At 37.1% G+C, this 15,657-nt stretch overlaps 2 protein-coding genes across 21 annotated transcripts in view; one reads left to right on the top strand and one right to left on the bottom strand.

Annotated features, from left to right (window-relative positions):
* The window catches only part of LOC116727030 (ankyrin-3-like), a 102,641-nt gene that overhangs the window by 74,147 nt on the left and 12,837 nt on the right, over window positions 1-15,657 (bottom strand). For all 20 annotated transcript variants that reach the window (XM_032574052.1, XM_032574053.1, XM_032574055.1 and 17 more), the window contains exons 2-4: window positions 4,769-4,870; window positions 3,713-3,811; window positions 1,357-1,455 (exon numbers count right to left, since the gene is read on the bottom strand). In XM_032574052.1, the coding sequence (XP_032429943.1) occupies window positions 1,357-1,455; window positions 3,713-3,811; window positions 4,769-4,870 (300 nt within the window). The remainder of the gene's footprint in view (window positions 1-1,356; window positions 1,456-3,712; window positions 3,812-4,768; window positions 4,871-15,657) is intronic.
* Window positions 12,955-15,487, top strand: LOC116727034 (microfibril-associated glycoprotein 4-like). Its single transcript, XM_032574078.1, has 6 exons — window positions 12,955-13,005; window positions 13,087-13,129; window positions 13,505-13,702; window positions 14,336-14,432; window positions 14,653-14,820; window positions 14,902-15,487. The coding sequence occupies exons 2-6, from the start codon at window positions 13,124-13,126 to the stop codon at window positions 15,150-15,152; spliced, it is 720 nt and encodes a 239-aa protein (XP_032429969.1). The 5' UTR covers window positions 12,955-13,005; window positions 13,087-13,123; the 3' UTR covers window positions 15,153-15,487.

The raw sequence follows: 15,657 nt of genomic DNA, 5'->3' as shown, positions 1-15,657 counted from the left end.
GTTATTTCAATTCTTCTTTTTTACAGGTATCTTTGAGAACTGTAAAATCATAAAAATATCCAATTGATCCTAGTTATCAAACAGTGCATTAAGCTCAGTCTATTATTCAAATTAGTAAAAAAAAAAAAGACAAAAAACTTTCTATCCAAGAAAATCCAGCAGATAGCATCGAGTTGCTGTATGAGCACATAGTGACTTGAATTGTGTTATTGACTTTACAGCAATCTCTCAAAGCAAGCAATCACATACACACATTTAGGTGTGTACCAAAAGCAACAACAGAACAGCTCTTCAATGAAGAAATACTTATTTCATTAATAATCTAATGTTGAGGGGTTAACAAGACACATACAGTAACTCGCTATAGGTTTCATGTGTACAGATTTGTTTTTCAATAATAACCGTTTTTCAATAATGATTTCACTGTATTATTCCATGTTTTAGGAGTCCACGATTTTATGAGGTAAATGTCTACAACAATCAAACTCCTATTTTCCCTGGTTGAATATTTATTTAAAGAGATTTTGTGTTGTGTCTAAATCAATCAGCTGTAAATTGCTGTGAATTCAGGACTCCTGCAAGATGCGGCCTGATGGATGAAGTGAAATCCTGCGGCTGCAGCACTGCAGTGGAGCCAGAATTGAAGAACTGTTTGAAACGAGCATTAAAGGGCCGCAAAGATTTCCTGCAAGGCAAGCAAAGGAATCTCAGTGTCTGAACAATCCCCTTTCTCACTCGTCTTGATTGTGTTGATCAATCACGGAAAAGATTCTCATGTAGATAAACAGAATCACTTCCACTAACATTTAGTCAACAGAAACAAATTAATGGGCATGATGATAGGACATAAAAATGACTAAACTCCACACACTTCCTGGTTTTTATTTATTAAGAAATACTCTTTACTGTTCAACATTTTCAGCTTTTGGTGCTGATCCTTGTCCATGCTTCATGATTTACTGAATGTTAATAATGCTTCCCCTCCCCCATCACTGGCAGGTTCCAGCAAAATGAAATTCATGATTGCTGAAGAACCTAGCTGGAGTTTCAATGCAGCCTTACACATATCAATAACAACTTATTGTATTTTCCTACTCTCAGCAGCTTCTGCCAAAGTTTTGATATTGACATTATTATGGGTCTTCTGGTCACAGAGTCCACTGTGGGGGTGTGTAAACGTGTGTGTTGACTATTGAATATAGGCCAGGCTGCACTGCAAAACTGCTGACACAGCACACACACAGCCCCAGATGGATGCTTTGTGTGCAGCAGCTTGCGCTCACATTCATCTGCATGCGTGCGCACACTCCACTACACTTTGCACTGAGGGTGTGTGTGTGTAAGTGTGTGTCGTACCTGAGATTGCGCGTTGACGTTTGCACCATTTGTGACGAGCTCCTTCACCACTTCATTCTGCCCAGCGAGGGACGCGATGTGCAGGGCGGTGTTCCCTTTCTGTTCGAACAAACAAGCAGGAAACAAAGATGACTTCCAAGGTGAGGGCTGTGGCATGAAAACTACAGACTGTTACTAACATTCAGATGAAGTGGACTCTCTCTCAATGCAAAGAGAAAAATAAAAGGTGGGCTTTAGAATTAGTTGGTTATACCTTCATGACAATTTAATAGTAATTAAGCCCTGAAACTGAACTCATATTACCTATAACCCAGAAGAAGGTTCTAATATTCTACAGATCTTCAATGTTTAAAGGCTGCAAGATGTTTCTGGTATGAAGAGAAATTAGACAAAGCAGCTGCTTTATTGCTCTTGCTTCAAATAAACTTAGAATCAGGGAATGATCAACAAACTTCAGTGATTTATTTGCTGTGAATCTCAGTACATAAACTCTGAAAAACAGTTTATATACTCTTTTTCTTTTAAAAAAGGCTTTGATAACAGTTTCTCTCTGCATTCCTGTGGCGAAAGCAAGACTTTGTCTCTAATATTGACACATTTTAAAAATGTGTTTGAATGCAAACTCTGTAAAACACTGTGGTATTCAGCTGGCTGGGTGTCACAAATAAAATTATAGAACTTACGGTGGACTTTAAAGTTAACAAAACAAATGAGATGGACAGAGGGGGAAAAAAAACTATGCAATCAGTGAAATAAATAATGTTCAGCCAGTCAGAAATGTTTCTCAAAAACTCTTTCAGTTCAACAGATAAAAGTATCACAACTCTCACTTGTTACTACCATCCCATGAAGTTCAAAGTGAAAAAAACAACACAGAATATTAATAGTTAGAGTTTTCTGAACAAAATAAACATTAAAAAAAGAAAATAGAAATATAAAGAAAAATCACAAAAACAGCATTAGAACTTATGGAGTGAGAGAAACAACAATCAGATGTACATGTTGATAAGTGTGTTGAAGTGGTTGTTATCACTTCAACACACACACACACACACGCACACACACACATGCCTGCCCACACACGCCCACACTCTCACGTACGCACGTACACTGTTTAAATGGATGCACCTGTTTCATGTCTACATAAAGCAGCAGCTGTTGCCATCCTGTCATTCCTGCTGCCACTGGTGCTCAGAAAAACTCAATCTTACTCACTGTAGCAGAGAAATAGGCCAGAATTTAATGCTGATATTGTATGTAATAATAATAATAATAATAATAATAATAATAAGTGTGTGTGCTACAATGTACTATAATGCAGTGGTTCTGAATTCTGGTCTTCAGGGCTTATGGTCCTTTATGTTTTAGACGTGTCTCTGCTCCAGCAGACATCTAAAAAATGTTGGACTTTAAAGTTAACAAAACTTTAAGGTGTTGTTAACTTTTCCTCACCAAGTGAAAATGGTAATCAGTGATTCTTTTTAGCATTTTTACTATTAGGTTGAGCAAGCAGCCAATGCATCTGAAGATCTGTAAGACGGTGTTAATTTTACACCTAATGGGTAACATTAAAACAGTAATCTTTCCTGGAAGCACTTAAATGCACCATAATTTATACAACCATTTAGTTTTTATTTTTACTTAGAAATTGTGGAGTACTCACTACTTTTACAGATTTAAAATATACTTAAAGATTACTTACTTTGCTTTTTAGATTACTTTTTTATATTGTTATGCAGAGAGACTCCTATTTTTGCTGCCCAGGAAAGGAATTTGAACGAACTTAGAATTTAGGAAAACTACTTCCAAAACAGGGACATTTAGTTTTCATTACTACTTAGAAATTGTGGAGTACTTATTACTTTTACAAAATGTGGACATACTTAGAAAGTCCAAATGATACCTACGCACTTTTACTTTAGCAACTCAGAACAGGGATTATAACAAACTTAGAATCCAGAAAAACTATCCTGGCAACTCAGAACTTGAATGGATTATCCACGTGATTAGATTCTCTTTCTTCTTTTGCTCTTTCCTTTGGTTTGTTATTTTGTTTGTATTTCCTTTTTAAATCATGTAAGGCACTTTGTATTGTCTTATTGCTGAAAATGTGCTATATAAATAAAATTACCTCACAGCCAAGAAATGCATAATGTAGTGGAATAGTGTGAATATTCCTAAAACAAATCTGAATCGATCATCCCCCCTAACACACAGCGATTCATCTCCTAAGATGCCATTAAAGCAATGTGACTTTGGAAAAGTGCAAATTCAGCAGACTGCTGTTGTGTTGTGTTGCAGACAGTACTGCTGCACAGTACTGTCTGTGTTTATGTGACCACTGGGTGTTACCCACCTTGGTGGCTGCATCCACGTTGGCGCCCTGCTTAATGAGTTCAGCCACCACCTCCACATGGCCCTCCTTTGAGGCCAGATGGAGAGCATTTAAACCATTCTGTATGGAAAAAAAGAGGGAAGACAAGATGGCAGCAATGAAGATAGCAATTCAAACCAAGAATAGGGTTTGACAGGTCTAACAGAAAAAGAGTCTACACATCCCTGTTGAACTGCACCGTTTTTTATAATGGAAAAACATAGGAGCAAAATAAATAATTTCAGAATGTTTTCCACAGTTAATGTGATCAAATGTATCAAATGTTTTAGAGGGAAAGTAAAAATCACAAACTGCAAAACTGACAACAAAACTGGGAAAATCTTTGGGCTAGCACTTTGTGAGAGCACCTTTCGATTTTATGACTGTTCTGTTTTGGGTAGAGGAGTTGTCAGTGTAGAAAATCTTGACTTCACTATATTTGTCCACTTTCTGTACAAAAATCTGTCAGACTATAAGGTCGTCTTGCGTGCACAACCTTCTTCAGGTTACTTTACAAATTTCTTATTGGATTTAGACCTGAGCTGTGGCTGGGTCATTCATTCCAAAACTTTAAAGTTCTTAAGGTGAAGTCAATTTTTTTGTTTGTTTTTGTTAAGTTCTATGCTTTGGCTATTTGTCATGATGAAAAATTAAGATTAAGTTCCTCTTCATCTTTCAAGGAGGTCGACCTCGAGTTCACTAGGCATGAAACGTACTTTCTCTCATGCTTTCGACAGATTTCTTTAATTACCTTTACAAGAGATAACTAAAGAAAGATTACAATTGATATATGAATATTTAAGAGTGAATAAAATATTTAAAACCGTGTCATTATTTCCTTTGTTTCCAATGGACTGTATAAAAAACACTCGAGATTAAATGTACAACACGTCCAGTACTCGCCACTGACATACGCAGGTCCATTAAGGCTGCTGTCCTAAAAACCTTCTTGACCAGAATGGCAGTTCCAGACTTCAAGTGTCCTGCAACATTTTTTCTTTTTTTTCCCTTTCCTGGTTATCAGTATGATACGCTTACCTGATTGCAAATGTTAATGTCGACTCCATTCTTCAGGTAATCCAAAGCTTTCTCAAGGTTTCCGGCCCGAGCTGCACGCAGATAACAAGCGTTCACATCCGTCTGCAAAAAGAGAGGAAACAGAGAAAGCGGAGGGTTTATTGTCTTGGCAATCAGCGTTGAGTAGATGCATGGCAAAAACCCCCCCCAAAAAACTACTCCTTGTTAAGACCTAATAAACATCAAAGCAATCTCAACAATTTCTGGAGCACTTAAGTCGGAAACAGTGGCTCACTGATGCCTCATAACATCTTCATTACTCCTGCACTTGCACATGCCTTCAGTAAATCCCTCAAGGCTCGTATGTTAAACATCAAATAAAAAAAGAGGTTAACATCAGGGCGGTGAGCTCAGAGAGGCTGCATGTAAGCCAGAATAGGTTCAATGGTTTGTGTGGGAGGTTTTTGGCGAGAAGAATAAATTCATGAAAGAATCCATGGTTTTCAACATCTCTGTTGGATTAAACTGTACTGCAATGAGCCAAGAATAACCAGCCAACATGCTAGCCAAACGGTTGAGACATTTACCATGTCTTGGATGACGATTTTGTTCGAACCAACACACTTTTCTTCACATGACACAGATATGATCGTAAAAACGTTTATTGTCTGTGAAAGGCCAAGGCTGTAAAGGCCAGTGCTGACAACTCACATTAATCATGGTAACTGTCATTCGACAAAAAATAAAATAAAATGTTGAATAATAAAATGTGGTGCTTTTATTACCAGCGCGTTTTTCTAATCCTAGCCTCTTCTAGATGCACCCTCTACACCAGGCGAGCAGCAGAGATAATTTAGTTATTCTGTCACAGAGTCCAGCTCTCATAAGCAGAGCAATAAATATACTCATACATGTGTGTTGCTATGTGTGAGAATTTTATGGTATTATTGAGTTGGTAAAACCAAGACAGCTGTGTTATGCAGCACAGAAACAGAAACTAAGAACCAGGTAGTTGATATCAATAGTCAGGGTGTGTGTGTCTGATTTCATGACTGCAATGCTGAGCTGAGCTTCAGTCCACCACACCCATGGAGTCAGATGTGCACATTCTCCACATGCCCCTTATCCAGTTCTTGTTTTAGCACCAACTGCCAACTACTCCAGTTATTTTTAGATGGAAATGTATTTAGATGAACATTTGAAATGCAACATTTGCAACATTGCTTCTGCTTTCCCAAAACAGTTTCTTTGATGGTGTTGCTGCTTGTTTCTTTTTTTTTTTTTTTTTTTTAGAGGTGGGCAAAAGGAACAAAATATGTGTTAAGAAATGCAAAGTTGACACTTTTAATTCAATGTTGCACTAAAAGTGTTATTATTTACCTAATTAAACTTCATGACCATCATCATAAAAACTCATGAAGACTCCTTCATGTTCATGAGAGGTCCAGTCATGTTTATGACATTGTCACATCAGTCTTATGCACACACCTTCAAAAAAGGTTTACTGTTAGTCAAGTTGACAAAACGATAATTTCCTAATACATCTGAAAATAAATACAAAACTAAAATGAGTAAGGTTAAAAAAAAGCCACTATTCATTTCGACTCAATTTGCTTCACAATCCGTTTGACATATTTGAAAATGTACAAACAAGCAAAACAAACCGAGAACTGAGAGGACACTAGTTTTACGTGATTTATTGACTTGTCTTTAATTACACACAGCAATGCAATCTGCACTGTAATCTATGTTATTGCACGCAGATTATTGGCTAAAGCTGGTTGCTGAGCTCATTTCCCACTCGCTGAATGGTTCTTATCTCACATCATTGCTGCACATTCACAAAGTGTGGAGGCAGGAGGGAGGGGGGCCTCACCAGACAGAGGCTATGACATCAGAATCGCTAACTCAACTGCAAGTGTACAAACCTCTAAGCAAATGGCTCATTAATACACATCCTAAACCTGCAGCTCAGGGTTTGTCTCTTTGGAAATTATAGTTCTGTATTATCGATATTCAGAATCAAAATAGCTTTCTGCAGTGATAAACTACCTGAGGAATGTTCCTGTTGTCATGTTTTTTTTTTTGTATTGTAGAAAATCAGAAAAAAAAACAATAATTCACAAGTGTAATGACTGAAACTCCAATCAGATACATAATGTCACCACCTAAACAAGCAAACTTACATTGTAGATGTGTCTGTGTGTCTTAGATGTGTAGGTATGTCTAAACATCCAGTCTGCCTGGTTAAGTGAACCCTTTTTACACCTCTAACCCCATCCAGATGCAACTATTTTGCATCCAGATCTTGACTCTAACTGATGAACTTTTTCAGTGAATGTATTAAATCTTCAGCAAAAGGATTGGCTTGCTTTCTTTGTGACAAATATCAGTGTGAGTCACAACCACTCTGAAACTTGATATTTTGTTGTTGCTTTGTCCTCAACATCCAGTAATTTTTGGAGACACATTCATCATTTTTTTAAAAACCATTTAGTATAAAAACAAATCAGCTCTTATTTTGGCTAAAATAAGACTACACAAACACTGCTTCTGATATGTGATATATGACAACATGTGTGAATCTGTTAAAGCATTTCTCTGCTTTAACAGATTCACCAGGTTTACAGACAGCTCTTTCTGTCACTGTTGTATGAAAGCAGAATATCTCGGGATGGTGTGATTCTTGGATTCCTGAAACCCTGACAGAGGTTGCGAGGCAGATTGCCAAACCTTTTCAAATGAGATGTGACTTGGCAGCATATAGAGTATAGAGTATAATCAGAGGCCCAGCTCACACATCCACCCTCATAAAAACTACTCCAGCCATTGGGAAAGCCATGCATTTATCGTTGTTGATTAAACTAGACTGACATACATTTTTCATTTTGTGTAAAAGTAAACATGAGGTTGTGTAGGCTGAAGATTGTAACTCAAAAGTCGATTTGTCCTGCTTTGTTAAAAAAAAAACAACTAAACTAATCTGTGTGCCAAGTTTCTGAAAACAACAAGTACATTACTTGCTCAGTTTGACACCTGATTGATGTAAACAGCTGCATTTTAATTATAAATCTTAACTTAAATTTTGGGTCAAAAAGCTAGTTGGATTGAATGGTAAACACAAATGTATTTCCTTGGGTTGAAGGGAAACCACACAGTTTTTGTATCTATCAACATAATTTTGACTGAATGTTTAACTGCTATTTTTGACATAACTGATAGAATTTACTTAATTTAGTTGGTTTCCTCTCAGGGATCCTACTTTTATGCATAATTACTACATTTGAAGATGTCTCAGATCTGGGTTACTCCTGAAGCTCAATGTCAGCTGTAGCCACTGGAAAACCAGTTTTAATGTTTAGGGCCATTGTCCTGGACAAACGTCAAGGAGCAGGACCATCAAGCTATTGATTTAAGGTGAAATTAATTAACTTGCAGGTGCAGTTCATTCTTCAATGCCACACTCACTGGCACCAAAACAACCCCACAGCATGCTACTGCCACTATCAGCCTTGACAACTGGCAGTTTTCTTAGGTTTGAAAGCCATCGCTTGATTCCTGTGTACAAATGGCTCAAAATTGATCTTGTCAACCACACAACACTTTTCACTAGAGGGTATTTGAATTGTGTCTGTGGGTTTTGGAACAAGGGTTTTGTTTCTTTGTCTGCTAGAGCTCAGTCCATGTTGCTGTTAATATGGATTTTATTTTTCTTACAGTTCATTGCAGACTTAAATCTTGGTTATTGTAGTACATGTGATGGTTGAAAATCGAAGGTAATAAACCTAAACATCAAGAATCAAGAAAGCCAGCTAACCTTTTGTTTCTGGAATAGCTCTTACCTCAAGCCTATTAAGATTTTGCGGATTATGATTAAAAGTCACATAAGTGACAGAAAACCAATCAGTTTATTTGAATTCTAACAATTCAGCAAAGAAAAGTGGTCAAATAGCCAGCTGGAAATATGCCAAAAGTTTGTTAGGTGGCTAGAAAAAGTGTGAGGTATCTTTCATAGCTGCTGAAGGTCATTGAACAAAAAAATGAGTGAGGAAAAAGTATTTATTTCAACCTGTATGTATAATTTAAAGCTTTTTGTGGATTAGAATAAAATTCCAAATAACTCAAAACTGAAATGCTAAGTTCTTGTTTCTGAAAACCACTTAATAGGTTTTAATCATTCCACCATGGAAAAAAAAAAGGTTCCAATGAACTAGAAAAAAGACCAAATTATCCTGGCAACCATGTCTGTGAGAAGTGTATGTGAAAACAGACTCAAACTCAAAGTTTTGGAAACACAACTTCACTCAGACTTAAGGGCAAGTAATGTGATGGATTGATGCATCTGCAGAAATGAAAGTTTTTTAGCATTTTAAAAAGTACTCAGAATGTGAATAACAAAGCTTGTGTTTAAATAATAGTGGTAAGCATAAATGTACCAGTTTACATATTCATGTCAGTCATCAAGTGAACAACGGAATTGGTCCCAACAGTGCGCTCCTATTTAAAAGAACCTTCATGTAATTCCTCCAATAACAGATGAAACTGAATGACTTCCTCTGTGGCTCTATCTGTCACACTGGTTGGTGTCAAACTATCACTGTGTTGTCCATCACAGTATAACATCATCCAGACTGCAGGGATTATCACAGGTAAAAGTAGAAAGAATCTGCCAATTACAGAGACAAAAATAATAATGCAATTTAATGATGTTGACAAGTTTTGTCACAAACCGGGTTGAGATAGAGGGGACAAATGGTGACTATATGTGGAGAAGGAAACAACATCTACACCATAATGTATAATGCTTACGGGTGTTTCTTTACAGTAAAAAACAAAACAAACAAAAAAAACTACAACAACAACAACAAAAAAAACATGTCAAAAGTAGCTTAAGTTCAAAGGACCATCTTCAGGTGCCACTACTTACAACTAAATAACAGACAGCAAAGCTGAATAGCACGATATTACATAAAGAAAAAACACAGAGAGGAAGTTATAGCCTTTTGTCACATTGTGAGACTAAAAGTGTAACAGGTAAGTCCAGATCTTAAAAACAAGACAAGTTCTTATAGATGCTTCACAAAAGTATTAAACATGTTTTTTTTTCACATTTTGTTGTGTTACAACAAACTTCAAAACAAATCAATAGAAATTTATGTGACAGGCCACTGCAAAGTGTTTAATAAAAATTAAACCAAATTAAATAAACCTTTCTTTTTAACAAGCAAAAATCTAACAATGCAATTGCTATTAAACTAGTTACATTACTTAGGAGATTTTCTGTTGGAGTATACCTTGTTGCAAATTGTACTACATTTTATAAGATGGATAAAGACAACACAGAGTGTAATTGTAAGTGGGATGAGAACTGTACATAATTTATAAAAACATTTATAAATGAAAATCTGTCAAGTGGAGTGATCACATGAGTCCAGATCCCTTCAGTCTGATAAATTGAGTAATTTAATCTCTGTATGAGTCCAGCTGTTCTGTGAAGGTCTCAGAGGACGTTTAGAGAATATCACTAAACAAAAATACCACAAAGATCAAGGGAAACGCAAGAGACAAGTCAAAAAGTTGCAACTTGTCCTGAACAAGGAGGTGGCAGTAAATTGCTGTGAGGGTCCTCTACTTTAGTAGGGATAGAGAAGCTGGTCAGAGTTGCTTGAAAATGGATGGAGTTAAATACGGGCTACTCCTATGAGAAAACTATTAAAGCTTTATAATTAAGAACTAGACAAGAATTATGTTCAAATATCTATGCAGCATTCATCAATCCAAAGACTGTCCAAGTAAAGCCACAATTTCCAGTCTCTTTATGCATGCTATTGTTTAGTTTTCCTCTTTGTGTGTTCTAGTGATGTGAAATCAACTCGTCAATGAAAATGTATCTGAGTTAGATAAGACACAGACTGTTCATAACTAATTCCCACAATCTCAGTTCAGAAAATCTGAACTATCCCTTTAAGAAGGCTTGTACTGCATAGTGCATATCGCATATCACTGTCACTGTTTCACACTGTAACAACTGGCTTTTGTCCTTTTAGTTAATGCTGCAGTTATCAAACATCAACATCCACCTCGTCGTCTGATTTATTTTAATTTCTCCTGCCTGAGTTTTTTCGCCTCTACTCCCACAAACACACTAGTTTCTTCCACTGTCCAAGGTCAGAATGCCTCTATCTATATTAGCATGTAACATGAAACAGTATGCAGAACTCTGAATGTGCATACTCTGTAGCACTAACGCAGCAGCCATTTATAAATGTATAATCAGAGTGAAGGGTTAGACTGAGACATACGCATACATTCACATCCACACAGCCGCGCACTGCAGCAGAGTGGTGCAGTAAAGTTATCACTGCGACCTGTCCCATCCTAATGTCCCATCACTCAACCAGAAGCCTCCACAGCATCACTGAATCTCACCCCTATGGATTCTACACACATGCTAACATGTGTGTAGAATCCACTGCGAGAGATGAAGCCTGATTACAGTCAATGATGTTACAGTAAAGTACAGTGAGGACTTACTTCTGCCAAGTATTCTGCTGCTTCCTCCACTGCCATGTTTGTCAGCCTGCAGCTTAAAGTGTGAAACCTGAGCACTCAATGACTGTGGTAGCTAGCCCTGGCCTGGAAGCCAGGGAGAGAGGGATGGGGGCAAGAAAAGAGAGGGAGAGGGGAGGTCCTCACAGAGAGAGAGGGAGAGAGAGAGGAAGAGAGGGAGATAGGGGTATTTTGTCAAAGCTAAAAATACCTGGCTATGAGTGAGAAAGTCCAGAACAAGGAAGAAAAGCTTCAACGTCAATCTGGAACAAGCTCTTACTGGAGCAACAAGAGCTCTGAGGACAACATGCTGCTCTGTATGTGACTAAATTATACCACCAGCTGGGAGAGGTTGAAAATATCCTGTTGAGTTTATTCAATTCTGAGCCTTTACTTTAACATTAATTTCATTCTAACAAACCTTTGAATTACTTGGGATTTTGTATGAAACAAAGTAGTTCATAATTGTCAAGTGGAAGAAAAATAAAACTCAAAATTCAAAATGTTTCATAAATAAAATTCTCAAAAAATAGCTGAAGTGGAAGTCAGTTTTTTATATAGTAAAGGCAATAAAAACACATTTATATGTGCTTTTATTGCTTTTACAGGGTTTTATTTTTTTATTTTTTACTAAGCACTGTGTGACTGCTGTCTGAGAAAGTTGCTTTGTAAAAAAAATAATATTGACTTATATATTATCTGAAATCAACAAAGAGCATCATGAAAACCACAAAACACAGCAGACAGGTCATAAAAAAACATTGTGGAAAAGGTTAGGTTATAAAACAATATACAACGACTTGAACATCTAACAGAGAACTCTTGAATTCATCATCTGACCTACCCATATTTGCACACTGCACAAAAAGTAAGATATTTGTGCTTAGCTGGATTTTTTTATTTTCTTGTAAAAATGCTCAACTCATAGCACTGAAAAGCTTGTTTATTGTTGCTTTAAATTGGTGCCACGTATTTGTATCCAGCAAAAACAGCTTTTAGTAGAAGCTGTTTTGTGTGGAGAAGTGTCTCCCTCTCTGGAAGCATTCTCAAAGCAGTGAAATATAGACATGACGTTCTGCTTTAGATAGATTTGTCCAGGTTTCTCCAGACCTACCTATCACTAAGGAGACATACTGATTCTCAAGTCTAAATGCACTCCAAAAACACCTGGAAGCAAAGATGAACCAGCTTCAAAAATAATAAAAACCACCCAGAGTAGCTGACCAACATTTGACCCACAATCCTCATCATGAAAGAGCCCCAGAAAGGCAAAACACCTTTTAACTGACCAATAACTTTCCTCTGCACTACATGAAATTTCCTGTTGGATGGAGAAAATTAGGCACATGAATCATTATATGAGAATTACTGTCGTATTTCTTATGTCTAGAAGTAACATTAATGTTTTGGAGTTGCCCCAGCCAACCTGCTTAATGAGGTAAAATTAAAGTGAGGACAAGGAAGCCTTCCAATCTCAACGATTTTGCGTTACTTCCGTTAAACTAATCAGGAAGCGATTTAGGCAGCACAGTTATAGCATTTGTACATGTGACACACCAATATTTCCGAATCAGTGAGAAAATAAACAGCATGACTTCAGGGGAAAACCGGGGAAAATACCGAGTGTTGCAACCAGCAGAGCTGCAGTAATATAAAAGAATGTGTTCATCCAGTAAACTGATTGTGGTGTGACTACTCTCCAAAATAGGGTAAGTATATGAATGATCAGTTTAAATGGAACTTTAAATTGAATTCAGAAATCATTAAACATGCATGTGCTCTCTTTTCAGCCAGTCGTGTTTCCAAATAAAAGGAGCTGATATCACAATGATGGTGAGAGTTGTAATAAAGAAAATTGACTTTCAGTGCCATTGAAACCACAAAGACTTTCTCTTATTTTGAACATATTCTTCAGCCTTACTAGCTTGGCCTATTTCTGTACTTTAAGTCAACACATCTAATAATGTAAAGCAAAACACTGCAGTTTAGAATTTGTTTTCTTAGAAATACATTCACAGCATCAAAACGCCTTTTTTTCCCCTAAGAATAGACCTGTCTGTTTTTTCTTATAAAATTTTCTGAATTTCTTCTGTATTTTCAGCTGTCTGTTGCGTTTCCTTTTAAATCCTGTTTTCTTCAGTTTATTGTTCCATTTCCTCCTCAGAGTAACTGAAAAATTAATTCATGCATTTTATCTTTAATCTGCAGCTCAGAGTTGTGTTGGCATTGCTGTTGCCGGCAGCTGCGTTTCAGTCGCCTCGGCCCAGAGACTGCAGCAACATCTACAGGTCTGGGTCGGGTCTGGATGGAGTTTACACCATCTACCCAGCAGGCCCCACCTCTCCTGTGCTGGTTTACTGTGATATGGGCAAAGATGACCTTGGTGGCTCTGCAGAAAAATGGACGGTGAGGATGAGCGAGCAAAGTTCACTACAAAACAAACAAGTACCCGTAACTTGTTTTTTGTTTCCTGAGGACACCCATCTGTTTATGTCCGGGCTTTTATCCCCCTGCCAAGCTCCAACTTTATCATAACTTTAAAGCTGTGCCGGTTTATGGTTTTGTTGGAATAGTAAAGCCAACCAAAACCATTAGATGTTAAAGCCTACGATAATGCAAATTTGTCAGATAAGTAAATGGGATAGGGTTTTTCTAGACAAATTTCAGCACCTTGCAGCCTGCCCTCAGGGTGAAATTGGTTGAATAGCCAGATTTCGGCATTCCGGCATTTTTTCTTAATGTCTTTCACTGTAGATTTTTTTTCCACACCGGTTTCAGATTCGTTTGAGTCCACATTTAATGGACTCATGAACTGCTATCATCTTCTTTCTGAAGCTCTCAGGCAGCTGTTTCAGCATGATGCTGCTCACCCTTGCTTCAACCCTAACCTACACAGCAACAGCCTAAGTTTCTGGGGTTTTAACAAGGCAAATTTCTTAACATGTTGTGTTCTAATCATGTGTGTCTGCTTATTTCAGCCATTTTAAGAAAGGATTACTGTAGGGGCATGATGATTTGTGTTTCTTTGTTTAAAATCAGGTGATTCAGAGAAGACAGGATGGCACAGTCAACTTCTTCATGAAGTGGGATCATTACAAATCTGGATTTGGGAATGCTGCTGGAGAGTACTGGTTGGGTACGACAAAACTGATCATGCAAAAAAAGAAGAAACTCACACCATGTTAAGAACTTTAATAAACATATCTGCTGTTGCTCTGTTTTCTTTTTTCTGTGCTTAGTTAGACCAAAAATATACGTAATAGATTCCTTCCCTTTCCAGACTTACCCAGACTACACAGGAACCCGGCAGTCCACTTAAACATTGAAAGTTAAATTTTGTTTGCTGTTTTTTTTAGGCTTGGAAGTAATGCACCTGCTGACTCAAGACAGAAATTATGAGCTGAGGGTGGACATGGAGGACTTTGATGGTCAGAAGGTGTTTGCTCATTATTCTGCCTTCTCTGTTGGTCCAGAGTCTGAGGGATACAAGCTGAACCTGGGAAATTTCATAAAGGGGGCAGCAGGTAAGACATCTAGTTCTTAATCAATACCTTTTAGAATGACTGTAAACATTTTTTTTAATAAATATGATTTTCTTCCAATAGGAGACTCTCTAAGCTATCACAGCGGAAAGAAATTTACAACCACTGACAAAGATCAAGACGAGCATGTCTCAAACTGTGCCCGGCTCACATATGGTGGATTCTGGTATGGGAATTGTTTCAATGCCAACCCAAACGGTATCTACACCTGGGGTCCTTCACCCCATGCAGTTGGTGTGCAATGGAAGACTTTCAAAGGGCTCGACAACTCTCTAAAAACCATGATAATGAAAATCAGACCAGTTGATGGGTAAAACCGGGAGAAAGACATCATGAATATGGCCTAACGCATTAACCCAATTCCTTGCTACAGAGAACACACAACTCCAGTTGTCTTCAATGTTCAAACAACAGATGGAGAAGTTTTTGAATTTTAATGTTTTTAATTTGAAAATTATGTATTAATCCCAAGAGGGATTTGTGGTAAGCTGTCAATGACTGGACAACTTTCTAACATCAATATTCCCCTGTGATTTTGTTGATTCATTACACAGACAAAGCATATTATTAAAAAAAATCCTCTTATTGGTGTTATGTACTTTTCAAACTTGCTAATAAACTGAATTTGGGCTTTAGATTTTCTGTCAATCATACAGATAAAAAACACTACCTTAACTCATTAAGTCTGTAGTGTAAAGTAAATATGTATATACAGTATATGAGTTTTACCTTCTGAATTAAATTATTGAAATTAATTTTTTTCTTGAAAATTATACTTCTTAACGATGCACTTGTGAATAAATTACTTGACTTGAACAC

This window comes from Xiphophorus hellerii, chromosome 10, assembly GCF_003331165.1.
Source record: "Xiphophorus hellerii strain 12219 chromosome 10, Xiphophorus_hellerii-4.1, whole genome shotgun sequence".
NCBI classification, from domain to species: domain Eukaryota; kingdom Metazoa; phylum Chordata; class Actinopteri; order Cyprinodontiformes; family Poeciliidae; genus Xiphophorus; species Xiphophorus hellerii.
This window is presented reverse-complemented; position numbering and strand designations above follow the sequence as displayed.